A 16,136-nucleotide genomic window follows, 5' to 3' on the forward strand; every position below is an offset into this window, starting at 1 on the left:
TATAGGTCATGAAATGGGAAACAGGGAGTTTGAAATATTGCCCAAAGAGTGGCTCATTCTACTGCAAGAATGAACCTAGATAAGTATGCAATGTTTTGAGATTAAAAAAAACAAAACAAATGTGACCTTTCCCAAAGGCTTAGCTTGTGAAGTCCATTATTTCTAAGCAACAGAATATTCCTGAACTATGGTTTCCATGTAGAACAAATCCTTGTAACACAAAATATGACTATCTGCCTTTATGACCATGTGCATCTAATGGATCAGGATCCCACGTCATCATGAAGGCCATTTCAAGTCTAGTGGGACCAAGGGAGTAAAAACAAGCAAAAAGTGGGCAGTTGGGTAGGACAGTGAGTCTGTGCTTCACACAAAGTGAGCTAATATTCTTGGGAACCTCCTTTATAACAAGACTGATATATATGTATGTATGCATATGTTTTTCACCAAGTTGCATATGTAAGAACTTATTTATTATATATTTATGGAAATCATTATATAAATTATATAAAACAGTTTATTATGCAGATAGTTATATTAATGTGTACATATGTATGTATAATAAATTATAAATATATTTTGACACATGTTAGGTGCCTGGACACCTGTCTTTAATGCTTACTTCATTGGGAAAAAAAATGCCAGTATTTTTGATAGTGTATGGAAGGCTATCCTGGAGAATGTGAAACAAAATAAAACACTAATGAAGTGTCTCCTGAGCTGACCTGAAATTTGTTTGCAGTCAGAAGAGTTCAGACCTTCTCTGCTACTGTTTAGGTTACACCTGGTAATCATGATTAACTGTCTAGAATATCCTAGTGCCCAGCACAGGATTGATTGGGTGGATCAGGAAGGGCAGGCAACCCAGGGATTGGAGAACTTGGGAAGCCTGTCCAGGAGTAGTGCTCCAAGGAGTCCAGGAGGCAGGGAAGAGGAGCAACTAAGAACAGTGAGAGACAGCTACTTGAGATGCACTCAAGTAGTTGGTTCTTCATCTTGTAAGGTGACACTCTGGAGACTTTAGGTCTTATATCCAAGACAATGAGACTGGTAGCTTTTAAAGTTATATGAAAACAGTAGTTTATCTTGTTTTTTATCTTCTTTGTGAGAGTCAGAGCTCAAGCACATGTGCAATGATTGGAGTCCTCTTTGTGCAGATCCTGTGCCCATGTTCTGGATGCTGTCCTTGTCCTTGCAAATCCCACTACATTTTCTGTTTCCTTCAGCTTGGGTCCACTATGTTTAAAGCCAGTGACTTTCATCCATGTGTCTTGAGGAATGTTCCTCTCTCTGGCTCAGAGATGACTGGTGCAGGGCTTTAAAAAAGAACAGGAACTCTCTGCTCTCCTGAATTCATTCCTTTCTCATGAGTGGAAGGGAATGAGGCCAGTCATCCATCTTTAAGGACCAGAGCTTTGGGAGAAACTGGCTAGGTATTTTCCAGACTCTCGTCCACCCTCTGAGCCCTGTCCTTCAAGGAGACTTGGCTTCTTGACTCCCATGTCCTCCTGCTCCCTCGGCCCTGTCTTTGCTTTGGTCTGACTCCTGGAATGTTGTTTATTGTAGATGTAGCAGATGGAGGTCAAAATCTTCTTCCCAGCTCCATACCTAAGGCCCAAACACCATTGTGTTGTGTCACAAGGTCACAGCCCTTCCCCATACCTTTTAGGTCCCATGAATTCTTCTCACTTTGACCCTGTGGCCTCTCACCTTTGTCTTTGTCAGTCTAGGGGATCCCCATTGGAGGATGCTGTGGGCCTGTAGGACCCCAGGGAGTCCCTACAGGTGGCATGCAGGCAGACATGGTGCTGGAGAAGGAGCTGAGAGTTCTACATTTAGATCCATAGACAGCAGCAGGAGACTGTGACACTAGGCACAGCTTGAGCATATGAGACCTCAAGGCCCTCATCCACAGTGAGACACCCACTCCAACAGGGCCACACCTCCTAATAGTGCCACTCCCTATGGGCCAAACATTCAAATACATGAGTCTATGGGGGCCATTCCTATTCAAACCACCACATCTATATAGTTTCTATTTTTGCATATAGTATGCCGTGTTGCTAATTACAAATATAAATTCCAGGAGCGTTACATGAGCTTAGGTTGTCCTTGTTCATACCTTGACTTAAAACTTCTCAAGTGAGATCGCCTTTGTCATGCTCCCTTGCAGCATCACCAGCATTATGCTCCATGAGCGCTGCGCTCTGGTGCTGGACTGTCCTGCTGCATCTCTGTCCGAATCCTTGCAGCTGTGACATCCGGAGACTGGGAGCCTCTGCTGCATCCCGTTTGGCCTTACCACCTCGCGCCTCAGGATGGCGCTGCTGCTCTCGCTTTGCTGCTCGATGAGTCTGTGGCCTCCTTTAAAATCTGACCCTTGGACACTTCTGTTTGAAGTATAGGTTTCATAACCAACACCAAACAGCCTCTGAGAAGCACGGAGGCGCCCAGCAGGGTGTCCACACTAGCGGTCCTCACGCCTTTTCTCTTCTGTGCAATGTGATTTACTAGTGTTTGTCTTCTTCAGCATTTTTAATAACTGTGTCTGATTTTAAATTCACCGATAGCCATCAGCCTAGCTTTCTAAGCAGCAGACTTATTTCATTATTAATTAAAGGAGCCCATGTGTCCCCAACCCCTAGGGAGTAGGGACCGGTTTTGCTTTTGTTCTTCTCTTCCTGCCCCAGACACTTCATTCTTTCCAACCCCACAGCACCAGTCACAACAGTCATTGAATAAATGAAAGATGGGAAGGGTGAGGGACCTGCAATGTGCCCGAATTACAAGACAGGTGACAGCCGTGATCAGGAGTCCTGTCTGGCTTTCCTCATTTCACACGGGTTCAGAGCTCTGCAGACCCACAGCTGGCCATGAAATGGTTTTTGGAGTTCTTTCATGAATGGTATCCATCTCCAGAGAGACAGAGCAGCTTGCCTCCAACCAGTGATTTGTTTGGAGTAAAGATGGGGCTGGACATGGTGGGGTATGCTTCTCATCCCGGTACTTGGAAGCTGAGGCAGGAAGCTAGCAAGCTCAAGGTCTGCCTGAGCCATAGAGTGAGACCCTGTCTCAAATTTTTAAGAAATGTGGGCGTGGGGGAAAGAGTCGCAGGGTAGCTTAGTGATAAAGTGCTTACCAACATATGCAAGCTCTGGGCTTCATTTTCAGAGGAGGAGGAGAGAGTGGGGTGGGGGAAAAGAAGAAAGGAGAGAGTTTGGTTTTTCTTTGGGGGGTCCCCACTTGATCCAAAGCTGAGCAGTTCTCCCCGCAGGTGACTTGTCCTTTGTCCTCCATACACATGAATGCCTTGGGCAGAGGAGGCCATGTGGTGCGCTGAACAGAGCCCCGTGGGGATCTGCATGAAGTATACGTCAGATGTCACTGGGAAGAGTGGGACTCGGTGCACACAGGACCACCAAAGACCAATAAAGACCAAGAGTTGGCTGTCCACTGCAGTTCCTGAGATGGGAACCGGGACCAGGTGGCCTGTGTGTGTGCACTACCCCCACCGCTGGATGGCCCAGGGCCTGTGTATGAAAACCACACGATATGAAAGAGCTGTCACGGAGCCCCTCTGGGCTCTACTTCACCTTCTTTTCATCCCACAAACTGCACGGCAACTTCTAGCAGCATGTGTAAAGGCGGAAAGCATCGTACTCCAGGGGCGGAGGAAGAAGAGCAGGGTCCTGGTGTGAGATACGTGCTACCTCTTTAGAAGTAGAAAATATTCCCATAAATTGTTGACTGCCTCGAAGCCAAGTGACCCAATAAAAGTCTGTATGTTGATTGCTACAACATGGTACAGAGCGACAATGGCCACTCAATCATTGTGACTTATTGCACGGTCACAGACTAGGTCTCAGGTACAGAAGAGACACAGGAAAGACAAATGTCTGCATTGATTATCAATTGGTGAGAAAAATAAACACCACCAGAGGAGTAAATGGACCAGCTAAATTACAATCTGATAACACAGAAAATGAAATTCCATCCATTAAGGAGTAGTCAGGACAATTATCTGTGATTTGAGATGCAGAGAACTCTGAACTACCCAATTAATTATGAGTTTGTCATGGCTGGACCAGACATTGGCAACAAGGGAGGACTTGTTTTACTTTTGTTTTTAGACAGGTCTAACATTGTAGTCCAAACTGGCCTAGAATTCAAGGTCTTTCCTCCTGCCTTGGCCTCTCAAGTGCTAGTTACAGACATTGGCTGCCATCCCTGATGACAGAGTGGTTTATCACCTGAGATAAAAAGATATGGAGGTTTTTTTTTTTTTTTTTTGCCAAGCATGCATGAATTGAGTCTGGCTGCCATTGTGTACACAGGGCATGCACAGATTAAATCAGGGCCACTGGCCCTTCATCCCTCTGCGTTTAGAGCCCAATTTTCTCTCTCCAGGCCTCTTAAAGGACAGGGTGTGTTACTGTGAGCTGTGGCCAGCCCTGGGCTGTGGTTCACCAATATCTCTTCCTCTGGTGCTTGGGATCCAATCTATCTGTGTGCCGCCTCCCTCACCATTCCCAGCCACTAGTGACCACTGTCCTCCATTCGGGTTGGCCACGTGAGAGATTTTTTAAGTGTTTGGCTGATTTCATTTAGCATGTTCTCCTGTTGGTTCTGTCCACTCTGCTTCAGAGGACAGGAGTTCATCCTTTATGGCTGGATGATAGTCTGTGGTGTGTGCTCTACAATTTATTTATTTATCCACAATAGATGCCTACACTCGTCTCCTACTGTGATGATTGCAAATAGTGCTGCAGGTAGCATCAGCTCCAGCATTTCTTTGACATTCTGGTTCCATTTCCTCTGGATGAACACCTGGAAGCAGATGACCAGATCCCAGGACAGTCAGGCCTGCTTTCAGACTTCCTGGGACCTTCCACACTGTTCTTCATAAGGATTACACACTTCTACATTCTCACCAGCAGTACTCAATGTGAGAGTTCCCTTCCCACATCCTCACCAGCTTTGTGTCTGTTTTTTTTTCTTCTTTTGGTTTTTTGAGACAGGGTTTCTCTGTGTAGCTTTGTGCCTTTCCTAGAACTCACTCTGTAGTCCAGGCTGGCCTCAAACTGACAGAGATCCACCTGGCTCTGCCTCCCGAGTGCTGGGATTAAAGGCGTGCACCACCACCACCCGGCTGTTTCTATATTTTGATAATAGCCATTCTAGCGGGTGAGATGACATCTCACTGTGGTTTTGATTTTCATTCCTTGCTGGAATTTTAAGTGTATGTAGGGATCGCCCATGACAGAAGTAGCTCCCTTCCCTCTCCCTCCTTCCTTTCACTCTTCTTCCTCCTCATCTCCCCACTCACCTTGCTTTGTAGCCTAGGCTGGCTTTGAACCTCCAATCCTCTTCTGTTAGACACCCCATTAGCACATCCTTGAAAACCCGTCTTCTCACGTGGAGACAACAGCTGGTGCCTGATTCTCAGTTAACTTTTATGTGAGGAATTTGTAATGTGTGATATCCACTTCAAGCTCCAGTACATTTCCGAAAGTATGCCTGGGTCACAGTAGAAACCCAAGCATGGCACCGAGTGGGCATGCCGGGATGAAATACTGCTTCCTCAGCCAGGTGCAGATATGGGATTGGCAATATTCAGGTGGTACTGCATCTTCCTCTGGCTCATGGCAAGTAATTTTCTGCATCTGATATCAAATGTAACATTGAAGTCTGTGGAAGAAAACCACACACATACACACACATACACATACACACACATACACATACACATACACACACACACACACACACACACACACACACACACACACACACACTGAGGCACCTTTAATCTAGAAATCCAAAATCTGAAACTGTTAATTTATATATATTTAATATTTATTTATTTATTTTACACCCTGACTGTAGTTTCCTTTCCCTCCTCTCCTTCCAGTCCCTCCCTCCTCCCTCCCCTCTCCCCCCCCCCATCCATTCCTGTGTAGCAGGCTTTCTTTGATCACCAGTCCCCAAATCATGACACAGAGACTTATTATTAGTTATGAATGCTCAGCCTTATCTTATGCTTGTCCCACTAGTTCTTATAACTTAAATTAACCTGTTTCTCTTCATCTACATCTTGCCTTGGGACTTTTTACCTTTCTTTCATTCTGTATGTCCTAATTTCATGCTTCCTCCGTGTCTGTCTGGCTGGCCCAGAGCATCTCCCTCTCTTTCTCCTTCATTCTCTCTCATGCCTAGATTCCTCCTATTGATTCTCTCTGCCCGCCAGCCCCGCCTGTCCCTCTCCTGCCTAGTTATTGGCCATTCAGCTTCTTATTAGACCAATCAGGCAAGGTGAAACAACAACACATCTTTACATTAAACAAATGCAGCATAGACAAATATAACACACCTTTACATAGTTAAAGTGATATTCTGCAACATAAACAAATGTAATACACCTTTACATAGTTAAAATAATATTCTACAATAACTCCTCCTCTGTTTCTATTCAGAAAGGGGCAGGCCTCCCGTGGACATCAACAAAACATGGTGTATGAAGTTGCAGTGAGACCAAGCACCTCCCCTTGTATTAAGGCTGGGCAAGGTGACCCAGTATGAGGAATAGGGTCCCAAAAGCCAGCAAAAGAGTCAGAAACAGCCCCTGCTCCACTGTCAGCAGTCCCACAAATAGACCAAGCTACACAACTGTCACATATATGCAGAGGGCCTAGGTCAGTCCCATGCAGGCTTCATGGTTGTCGGTTCAGACTCTGTGAACTCCTATGAGCCAGGTTAGATGATTCTGTGGGTTTTCTTATGATTTCCTTAACCCCTCAGGCTCCTACCTGAAACTGCTTTTTAGCACTGACATCATGTAAACAGGAAATTCTACTCCTTACCAGGCACAGGGGTCACTAAATGATCTTAAAAGACCATTCAGGATAAGGGAGTCATTAAAAGGCCTCAGAAGGCTGTCACCTGCCGGAGGCAGAGTTCACCAAACACACTCTATAAAGTCAACCGTAGCCTCTGTGTCTTATGTAAAATTCAACTGAATTTCATGTTTAAACTTGTGCCAGACTTCCAAATAGCTCGCCCTGCCTATGCAAATACCACCCAAATCCAAGTCTCCAAACCTTGATGCATTTCAGATAAGGGATGTGTAGTTGGTTTTTTACTCTTTTTGGGCCTGCCACCCAGCTCCCAAATAAATACACAGAGACTTACTATTATTTATGAATGCCCAGTCTTAGCTTGGCTTATTTCTAGCCAGCTTTTCTAACTTGAATTATCCCATTTCACTTTAACTACATTTTGCCTCTGGGTTGTTTTTTAACCTTTCTTTATTCTATATATCTTTCTTTGCTTCTTACTCTGTGGTTGACTGTGTGGCTGGGTCACTGGCCCCTGGTGTTCTCTCCTCTGTCTCCTTTTCTTGCTCCTCACTTCCTTCCCTAGATTTCCTCTCCTATTTATTCTCTGCCTGCCAGCCCTGCCTATTTCTCTCTCCTGCCTACCTATTGACTGTTTAGCTTTTTATTAGACCAATCAGGTGTTATAGGCAGGCAAAGTAACACAGCGTTACAGAGTTAAACAAATGCAACATAAAACAATACAACACATCTTTGCAACATTAAACAAACATTCTGCAGCATAAACGAATTTAACACATCTTAAACTAATGTTCCACAACACGGATGTGCATCCTAGTTAGATGCTTTGTGTGACTGATATAAAATACAAGGAAGCTCTGTGAAGGAAGAGAATGTGTTCTATGAACCCTGACATTAGAACCAAGAATCTGTTGCCCAGGAAACATCATTAGGGGGGGGGGGTTACATGGTTCAGTCTGTTACACCTCCTGTTTGCTCCCCTCACACAGTCGAGTATGGCAGCAATACCAGAATCAGCAAGATTCTACAGCCAGATCCCTTGTCACCGTGAGAGTAGCTTGCTGTTCTAGATAGTGTAATTCTTGCTGTTAAGATGGAAGGTGGAACAGGCTAGCCTGTGGTGAAAAAGACATCTCCTCTAGTTCCAAGGAAGCCCAGTGTCGGCAGATATAAAGCAAGAGTGATTAAAGCATGTGCATGGCCCTGACCTCCACGGCTGCCATCTTGAGCCCCGAGACTGTAAGTGTGGATGGTTGTTAAGATCCATGGATCTATCTACTGGGGCCTGGTCCCCCCCTGTATTACAGACTGATATGCTGCCAGGCCCCATGGATTATACAGGGACGGATGATATCTTGCTTGGAATGCTAGATCAATGATAGGCAAGCCAGCAAGGGCTCTGGATGTAAGTCCATCAAAACACGAGCAGTTAGGAGGACCCAGGACAGCTGGAGCAGCACCTAGCTTACAGTCTAGAAAGAAGTTCTGGTGACTTGACTGAGGTGGGCCATGCTCTCACATGCACTGTGACAATGGTCTCTGGGGCCTAACCCCACTTCTACCCCAGACAGGGCCTGCCCAGTCTTCAGAGCTTGAAAAAGTGAGATGGCCAGATGAGGATGTCAAATTAGGCAGGCAGATCCTTGTGAAGGCCTCTTTGTAAGAGGCACAGCTGGGTGACAACCCTTTTTGGGGCCTTGGGTTATTTCATTCAGGGAAATTTTACATTCTGTGAAGTGGGAGTTCTCAAATGTATAATCTGACAAGTTTTGACTGACATTATCATGTGAGTCCCAGGAACACAGATCAATAAACAGAATGTTTCCATCACCCAGAGTTCTCTCTATGCCCTGTGCATGCAGACCCTTCTTTGGTGTCTATGCTGGATTTGTTTGTGGATGAGTTTCCTATCATCATGAACATTGAGGTGGCATTCTAAGATATTTGCCCTAACAAGGCTGCATCTGATGCCAGTGGTACATTCATTCTTTATAAAGCATGAGTAATATCCACTAGGTGAAGACCTTTCCATTCACCTACCCTGCTGTGATAGGCACTGGTCAAGTCCTGTATGAGTCTTGAAGAACTAAGCTTTCCTTCTGCTTCTGGCCAAGACAGAGCAACAAGGACACCTTCTTATTCTGCCTGAAGCAAACAAACCAAAGGACACCAGGCCCTTTAGTCTCCCAATACCAGAAACAAGGGTAACGTCCAGTGAGTCAGATAACAAACAAGAACTTTCTGATGTCCTCAAGTCATCATCCATGGGAGTAAGTTGGATGAACACAATGGGGTCTAGGGACCTGCTGGAGTTGAGAAAAGTGAGGCATTCAGTATCACAGGTTGGCAAGACAGCAAGAGCTGTGAAGGGAAGCCCTGGAGATGTGTGCACTCACTGTGAGCCCTGAGAGTGTCCATTGTGTCTCATCATGGGACACACCAACCCTTCCACAGTGTTCAAGGTATTGTCCCCATAAGAGGACCATCATTTGAGATCAAGAAGTGGAGATTTCAGGCTTCTAGAGAAATAACTTGTAGATAATTGCCACCATACTCATTTCATAGGTTTGACTTGAAGGGTAGAACTGTTCCCAAGAACTGGGTGGGATGCTAGACAGAGAGGCATGACCTTAATGGCAGCTTGGCTTCGTAATCTCAGCACTGGAAAGACCAAGGCAGAAAGATCATGAATTCAAGCCTCCAACCTAAACTACATAGTGAGACTGATTCCATCTTAACAATAGCAACATTAAAAGCAGCAATGAAAAAGAAAAGGTTATGGAAATGTAAGAGTATGTATCACCCAAAGAGGAAAACTTCAGTGTGTAGAATCCAATCAAGGGTCGCTAGAGAGGAGAGGCAGGAAAGTGAGACCAGTGAGTTCAGACAGACTGATAGAGATGCAAGAGGTGGGGGCGAGAAGAATGCCTACTGGGCTAATGGCAAGTTAGATGCATGTGGAAAATTCTAGTAAACCTAGAGCTACAGCAAGAAGAAAACGAGATAAGTAGCAAAGTAAACATCACCAGTGAATCCAGAGATATTCAGGGACCAAATATGCATGCAACCAGAGCCCCAGGGAGGGGAAAATGGAAGTATAGGAAAAAAGAAAACGCATTTGCAGAAGACAGAAATCGTTTCCACATGGTAAAAATGATAAAATCAGAGACTCATTGTATTCGTTACTTTTCTGTTGCTGTAAGAAAACACCATGACCAAAGGCATTTTTAAGGAAGGGAGAGTTTATTATGGCTTATCGTTCCAGAGGGAAAGTCCATAAACATAAACCAGAGCATGAACTGCAAGTGGGGCAATGCCATAAACTCTCAAAGCTGCCCCCAGTGATGCGTTTTCTCCAACAAGGCTGCACCAACGGAAGTCTCTATAACCTCTTCAAACAGTGCTACCAGCTGGTATTGTGTAACAATACTTTTCCTGGGGAGATGCAACACACACACACACACACACACACACACACGCACGCACGCACACACACGCCTATTCATAGTGAGCCCACAACAAACCAAAGTATGGACACCACCAAAGTTCGACTTGGTGAACCTCTGAGTTTTATGTGGGTTACTTACAGGAGCAGGAATAACTCACAAGACAGCTGCATCACCGAAGCCCATCCCAGCATGGGTAGAGTTCACAAAGCTGGTAACCTGGAGCACCCTGCACAGCCTGCAGGCAGCTCAACAGGTTAGAGAGTGTCCTTCTAGACGGCTCAGTTGGTCTAAACATTTTCCAGGTAGCTCAGCTGGTTGTCTTCTTCCAGGCAGCTGGCCTGGTTTGGTCTCAAGAGTCTTCTTTGCAGCTTGGCTTGTCTGAGAGTCACTCTCTGTAGCCTTTGTTGTTTACTAGTAGATCTAGTCAATTTCAGGAACTTCCTGAAGGTATTTTGAGTTGGTTGCCTTCTGTCTTAAGGAGCTTTCCCTCAGAATGGAATGTTTCAATCACTGAGGAAACTGCTACACAACATGTGGGGACCCAGTGTTCACATACCTGAGCTTACAAGAGATATTTCTCATTTAAACAACCACACCTATGAAGTGGTATGACACCCCCCCCCCAAGAAAATGAATATGAAAGCTCAAGACACACAGTGATTGAGTTGCTCAAAACCCCAGCAAGAGTGCAGGGAGGAAGAGAGGAAGGTAGTGTGGTTGTTGATGGCTCTTGGCCATTACCTAGGGCAAAGGAAAGAACATACCGGGAAGAGGGGGAAGTCAACCAGAGCCCCGCATGCCATGAAGCACCTTTCCATTGCAAAAGTGAACTTAATATTTTTCCCAGGGACCCAGGAACTGAAGCAGCTTTCCCATCGCAGTGCGAGAGGAGGAAATGAAGCCAGGCTGATGCACTGGGAAGCACACCCCAAAGGCCACTGAGCACCAGAGACCCGGGATTGCCTCTTGCTATTTCAATCTCCAGCAGAGTCGATTGACTAAATAATGTACAATGCATTGTGGGGTTTATCTGTGGCTGTCAATGTAATTTGTGGCAACCTAGATTGTCATTTATAGGCCAACAGGGAGAAAGCTCACAGGGTTTCTGTACTTCTTGCCCATGCTTCACCTGAACTGTGAGATGTCACTTACAGGCACCTGTGCTCAGTTACAAGCGACTACTACATATTTTAAAACAACCATTTAGGATTGTGTATAATGAACCAACAAAAGAAAAAAAACATATAATAGAAATACTCAGTGAACATAGCATTGGGGGAACCAAGTGATGAATACAAGGAGAGCAGCTGTGGAGACTTACAACTCTGAACATTTGAATTTATCTGCTTTGTGCCATAGCCCTGGTGATGCTACCTCCTTGCCCAGCTGGGATCTATAGAGAGCTGAGTGGTCCATGAGGGGCCAGGCTTGTGGGGACTGGGGTTAGCCTGTGCTTCTGCTTCAGAAAAGATGCAGCCTCCAGCAGGGAATGGTCTTGCCCAGGGCAGAGGGAGAAGAGATGGGCAGGTCTAGCCTGCTGGGATCCTGGAGGGCAGAGCCAGGAGCCTGCTGGGGGCTAAGAGGTGTGGAGGTGGAACTAGCCGGGTTCCGAGGGAAGGTGATCTGATGGTAGTTGACACGATAGATTTGGGAAGGTTTCTGAAGGAAATATGATGTGGGCAGGCAGACCCCACAGTGGCTCAGAGATTCTGCCCTATTTGACTAATTCCCGTCTCCTTTCTCAACATAAACAAGGCGCTTAATGAATTGAAAAGCCTGGAAGTAATCAGAATTCAAATCCTTTGGTCAGCATTCCCAGGCATTAGACTCAGTCTGTTGGAGAAGTCTTTGACTCTCATTAGCAGTGTGGTTGATGTATATGGCTTCAGTCCTGGCTCATAGCTGAGCCTGCTTGCATTTTGTTCCTCTGTCAGAATGCATCCTCAGGCCTTGACAGGACAGGCAAGGAGCTCTAGTGTAGAAGACAGGACATGCAGTACAGTTGGCCTGCTGCCCACATCCAGGCTAAGAGGCAGGTGAGGTTCTTCTGGGAGGGACCTAGGAGGAGCATGGGGGTTAGCCATGGTTAACCTTGGCTAATCGGTTAGTGACATCTTGACATCTTCCCCCTTGCACCTTCATCATGACATTTCACACGGGTCTTCAAGTCCTGGAATCTGTGTCCCATTGCCTCGGCTTTCCTAGATCCTGATCAGAATCTGTGGCTCCTGACCACTTCTCTGACACCCCCTTATGGCTGCCATGGCTCCTGACCACTCCTCTGACACCCCCTTATGGCTGCCATGGCTCTTGCTGACTTTGCAGTCACATCCAACTGCTCCTGCAAAGTATCCCTAGGATCATTCTCTTTTCTGCAGTTGTAAGGCTCCTCTGTCACTCCAGCCTGGGTTTCTATGGCTGTGTCCTTGCTACCCATACCCCCAGTCTATCTACAGGGTGAGCCCCACACCTGAGGTGCTTATGGCCGCAGACTTCTCTTCCTGCACGTCTGTGGCACAGATGGTGACACCGGTCATCTGACAGCAGAATGACTGCTATGGAGAGCCTGGGCACTGCAGCAGCAAACCGCAAAGTTAGTACTGAATGATACAAACCAATCACCCCACAGGTCAGAGGTCAGACACGGCCCCATGCTAAGACAAAGATGGGGTGGCGCTGGACCCGCTAGGGGGATTATGCCTGACTCTTCCATACTACCAAGGCCACGTTCCCCTCTTTTGTTCAGCGTCTACAGCAATACATGTTCTAAAGAACACCTTGTCTTTTCCACAGACCTTCCCTGCCTTGCCTGCATGCCTGTGCTCTGTCCCACACTAGCTCTCTCTCTGTGTCCCTCTGTTTGTCTGTCCCTCTGTCTGTCTGTCTGTCTCTCTCTCTTTCTCTCTGTCTCGCTCAGCACTGTGAAAGTTTTTGTGTCTGCGTAGTTCTGGAGATCGAACCCAGGATCCTGAGGCTAGGCACCTGCACTGTCACTGAGCTGCATCTCAATCCCTTAAAAAGCGCTTTTTAAGGAGAGTTTCAGTTAATGGCTGCTGGAGGATAGAGGGTCAGTTTTCTCAGGGATGTGGCCCCCGAGAGGCTACCCATGTTCCAGTAGGTGGACCTGAACTTGTGCACACACAGGCAGCACTAAGTGGACTCCATGAACGTCTTAGTCAGGGTGACTATTGCTGTGATGAAACAGCACGATCAAAAACAACTCGGGGAGGAAAGAGGTTGTGTCACTCACAGTTCCGTGTAACAGTTCACCATTGCCAGCAGTGAGGGCAGGAACTCAGGCAGGCAGGAACCTGCAGGCAGGAGCTGATGCAGAGGCCATGGAGGAGGGCTGTTTATGGCGTGTTCCTTATGGCTTGCTTACTCTGTGCTTTCATATAAAACCCAGGACCACCAGCCAGGGGTGGCACCCCACACAATGGGCTGTGCCCTCCCACACCAATCACTAACTAAGAAAACGTCCTCTAGGCTGGTCTACAACCTGGCCTTATGGGGGCGTTGTCTCAAGTGGAGTTCCCCCCTCTCGGATGACTCCAGCCTGTGCCAAGTTAACATAAAATGAACCAGTGCAGTGACTCATAAGGAAACAGTTGAAGTGGGAGCGAAAAGTGGTGGGACAGCACTGGGTGTGGATTTGGTAAAAATACATATGCATGTGTGAAAGTCTCAATAATATATATATATATTTTTAAATTTGGACAGGACCTCACTAAGTTGTTTGAGCTGGCATTGAACTTTCTATCCCCCTGCCTCAGCTTCTTGAGTGTTACAATGACAAATCTGAGCCGCCAGACTCAGCTGCAGAGTTCATGCTACAGGTGCAGCAAGTAGTGGGTGCTTTTCTATTTTCTCCATTTCAACTTGTCTCGTGTTAGCAGCACCACAGGTCACTGTGGATAGTGTCATACATGAGCCCCGCTGGGCCACCCCTTGGTCCCTCCCAAAGGCTCTACTGCATCCCACCCACTGTGGGGACAGTGAGGCCAGGTTCCCTAAGAAACAACACCATGGCTAAGGAGAAGTAGATGTATTGACCATCAGCTCACTGTATAGCGGCACCCATGTAGGCTGCTGAGACTGTGTGTGCACCATGCTCTCATCTGTCCCCATCTCACAGCTCAGCAGAACAAACATGGGTTGAGTCATCATTCTCTTTGCTTTTCAGGACCTTACAACAGAACGCTGATAACGAAAAGTGGTTCAGCCTGGAGAACGAAGTGGCCCTGGCCAAGACCCTTCGGCGCTATCTGCCCTACTTGGGGCTTCTGTCCCAGGCCCCAACCGCGAATGCCCAACCCAGGATAGAACATGAGACACGTCCAGCCAAGGTATGCTTCAGCCTATTCCTTGTGGCCGGGGTTGTCTTTACTTGCCTGTATGTTTGTCTGTATGATACAGACATTTTAGCAGAGTGAGCAGTCACAGGTCTCAGGCTCCCAGCAGCTGACCTTTTGACTACAGGCTCTGGATAGTATGAGAAGTGTGAGGCTGTACCCTGGGGCCGTACTGACTACAAGCACTCCTGCAGAAAAACTAGTGCTAAGAACCCGGGGCAGAGTGTCCAGGAGAAGAGTGGACACATAGCCCAGACGGCAAGAGGACAACAGCATCTGAACATGGCTGGAATTAGGTCTGGTGACCACTGTCCTGTGTTTAACTTAGCAGTTACTATATCTCTAGAGACTTCCAATTTCTGGTAAAGTCATCACTGTGGATATCCCAGGACAACAGAAAGCCTGCCTGTTTGTGGGTGCTACGGTAGAGTGTCAAGATGACATGGTACCCCAAACAGTAAGACTTTCAGGCATGGGCATTGGACAATGTCTCTGTCTAAGGCAGGCTTGGGCACAGGGCAATCGGCATGCTTTTGAGGGCCAGATTTGCCAGCAAGGTCTAAGGTACAAGCTCATTCAGCCAATGCGCTAGAGCTGGCTTGCCTTGGAGAAGCAGCGTATTTTAAAGGGAGAGTTAGAACTTCAGTGGGCTTTTAAGGTGTGAAAATATTGTGACCAAGTTGTTTTCAGGGCAGCTTACAAGCAGGTCTTGCCAGACTTTAAATTTAAAAAAAAAAATAAAGAGCTCTGGGTACCCAGAAGAAGGCAGTTTGGAGCCTGAGAACTAGCTCATCTCTAAGGGTAAGATTGGACATGGTGCACAGATCAGACTCTTGGGTGTGTTGGGCCTTCAACACTGGGGCTCAACATTTCTTCCTAAGTAACATCCATCACATTACCTCATATGGGCCGTGTTTTCTAAGACTGTAGTGTGTTGCTAAATACCAAGGGATGTCTGGAGGTTTCCCATACACGGTGCTAGGGTTTTGTCAGTCCTGGTAGGTGTATTGTGAGCCCAGTACAGGTGTCTGACTCCTTGAAAATTCTCAAAGTTTCCCCCATGTAGGGTGTCAGCACCATTAACTCTGTGCTGGAACACTGGCTCCTTAGACTGGTGACCACAAGAGACTGTCAGATGCTCTTCCATGTTCCTATGGGCTCTGAACCTTCTCTGGACCTATATAGAGGAGAAGCAATAGTGACTATCCACATCCCCGCAGCCAGGAAACAGCAGTTGGCAAGGGGAGCTGGCATTCAGTGTGGCCAGAATTCCACGATAGCAGTCCCACTTCACATTATATTGGTTCTTTCTACCACCACCCAGCAGGATGACCTCACACCACAGGTACCCACAGCGGTGCCAGTTGATGCCTATAACCCAGTCTTTTTACCCACAGCTGTTTTTTTCCCCTTCAAAAACGACCCAGTGTGAACTAATGGACATTGTAATCATCTGACTGGGCATCCATTTCAGAGCGATG

General features: G+C 46.6%; 1 protein-coding gene across 1 annotated transcript in view; it reads left to right on the forward strand.

The window, feature by feature from the left end:
• The window catches only part of Ptprn2 (protein tyrosine phosphatase receptor type N2), a 749,243-nt gene that overhangs the window by 280,218 nt on the left and 452,889 nt on the right, over nt 1-16,136 (forward strand). Inside the window, exon 5 of the mRNA XM_059279385.1 lies at nt 14,487-14,649. Within this exon, the coding sequence (XP_059135368.1) occupies nt 14,487-14,649 (163 nt within the window). The remainder of the gene's footprint in view (nt 1-14,486; nt 14,650-16,136) is intronic.

Source organism: Peromyscus eremicus, chromosome 14 (genome assembly GCF_949786415.1).
Source record: "Peromyscus eremicus chromosome 14, PerEre_H2_v1, whole genome shotgun sequence".
Classification (NCBI taxonomy): domain Eukaryota; kingdom Metazoa; phylum Chordata; class Mammalia; order Rodentia; family Cricetidae; genus Peromyscus; species Peromyscus eremicus.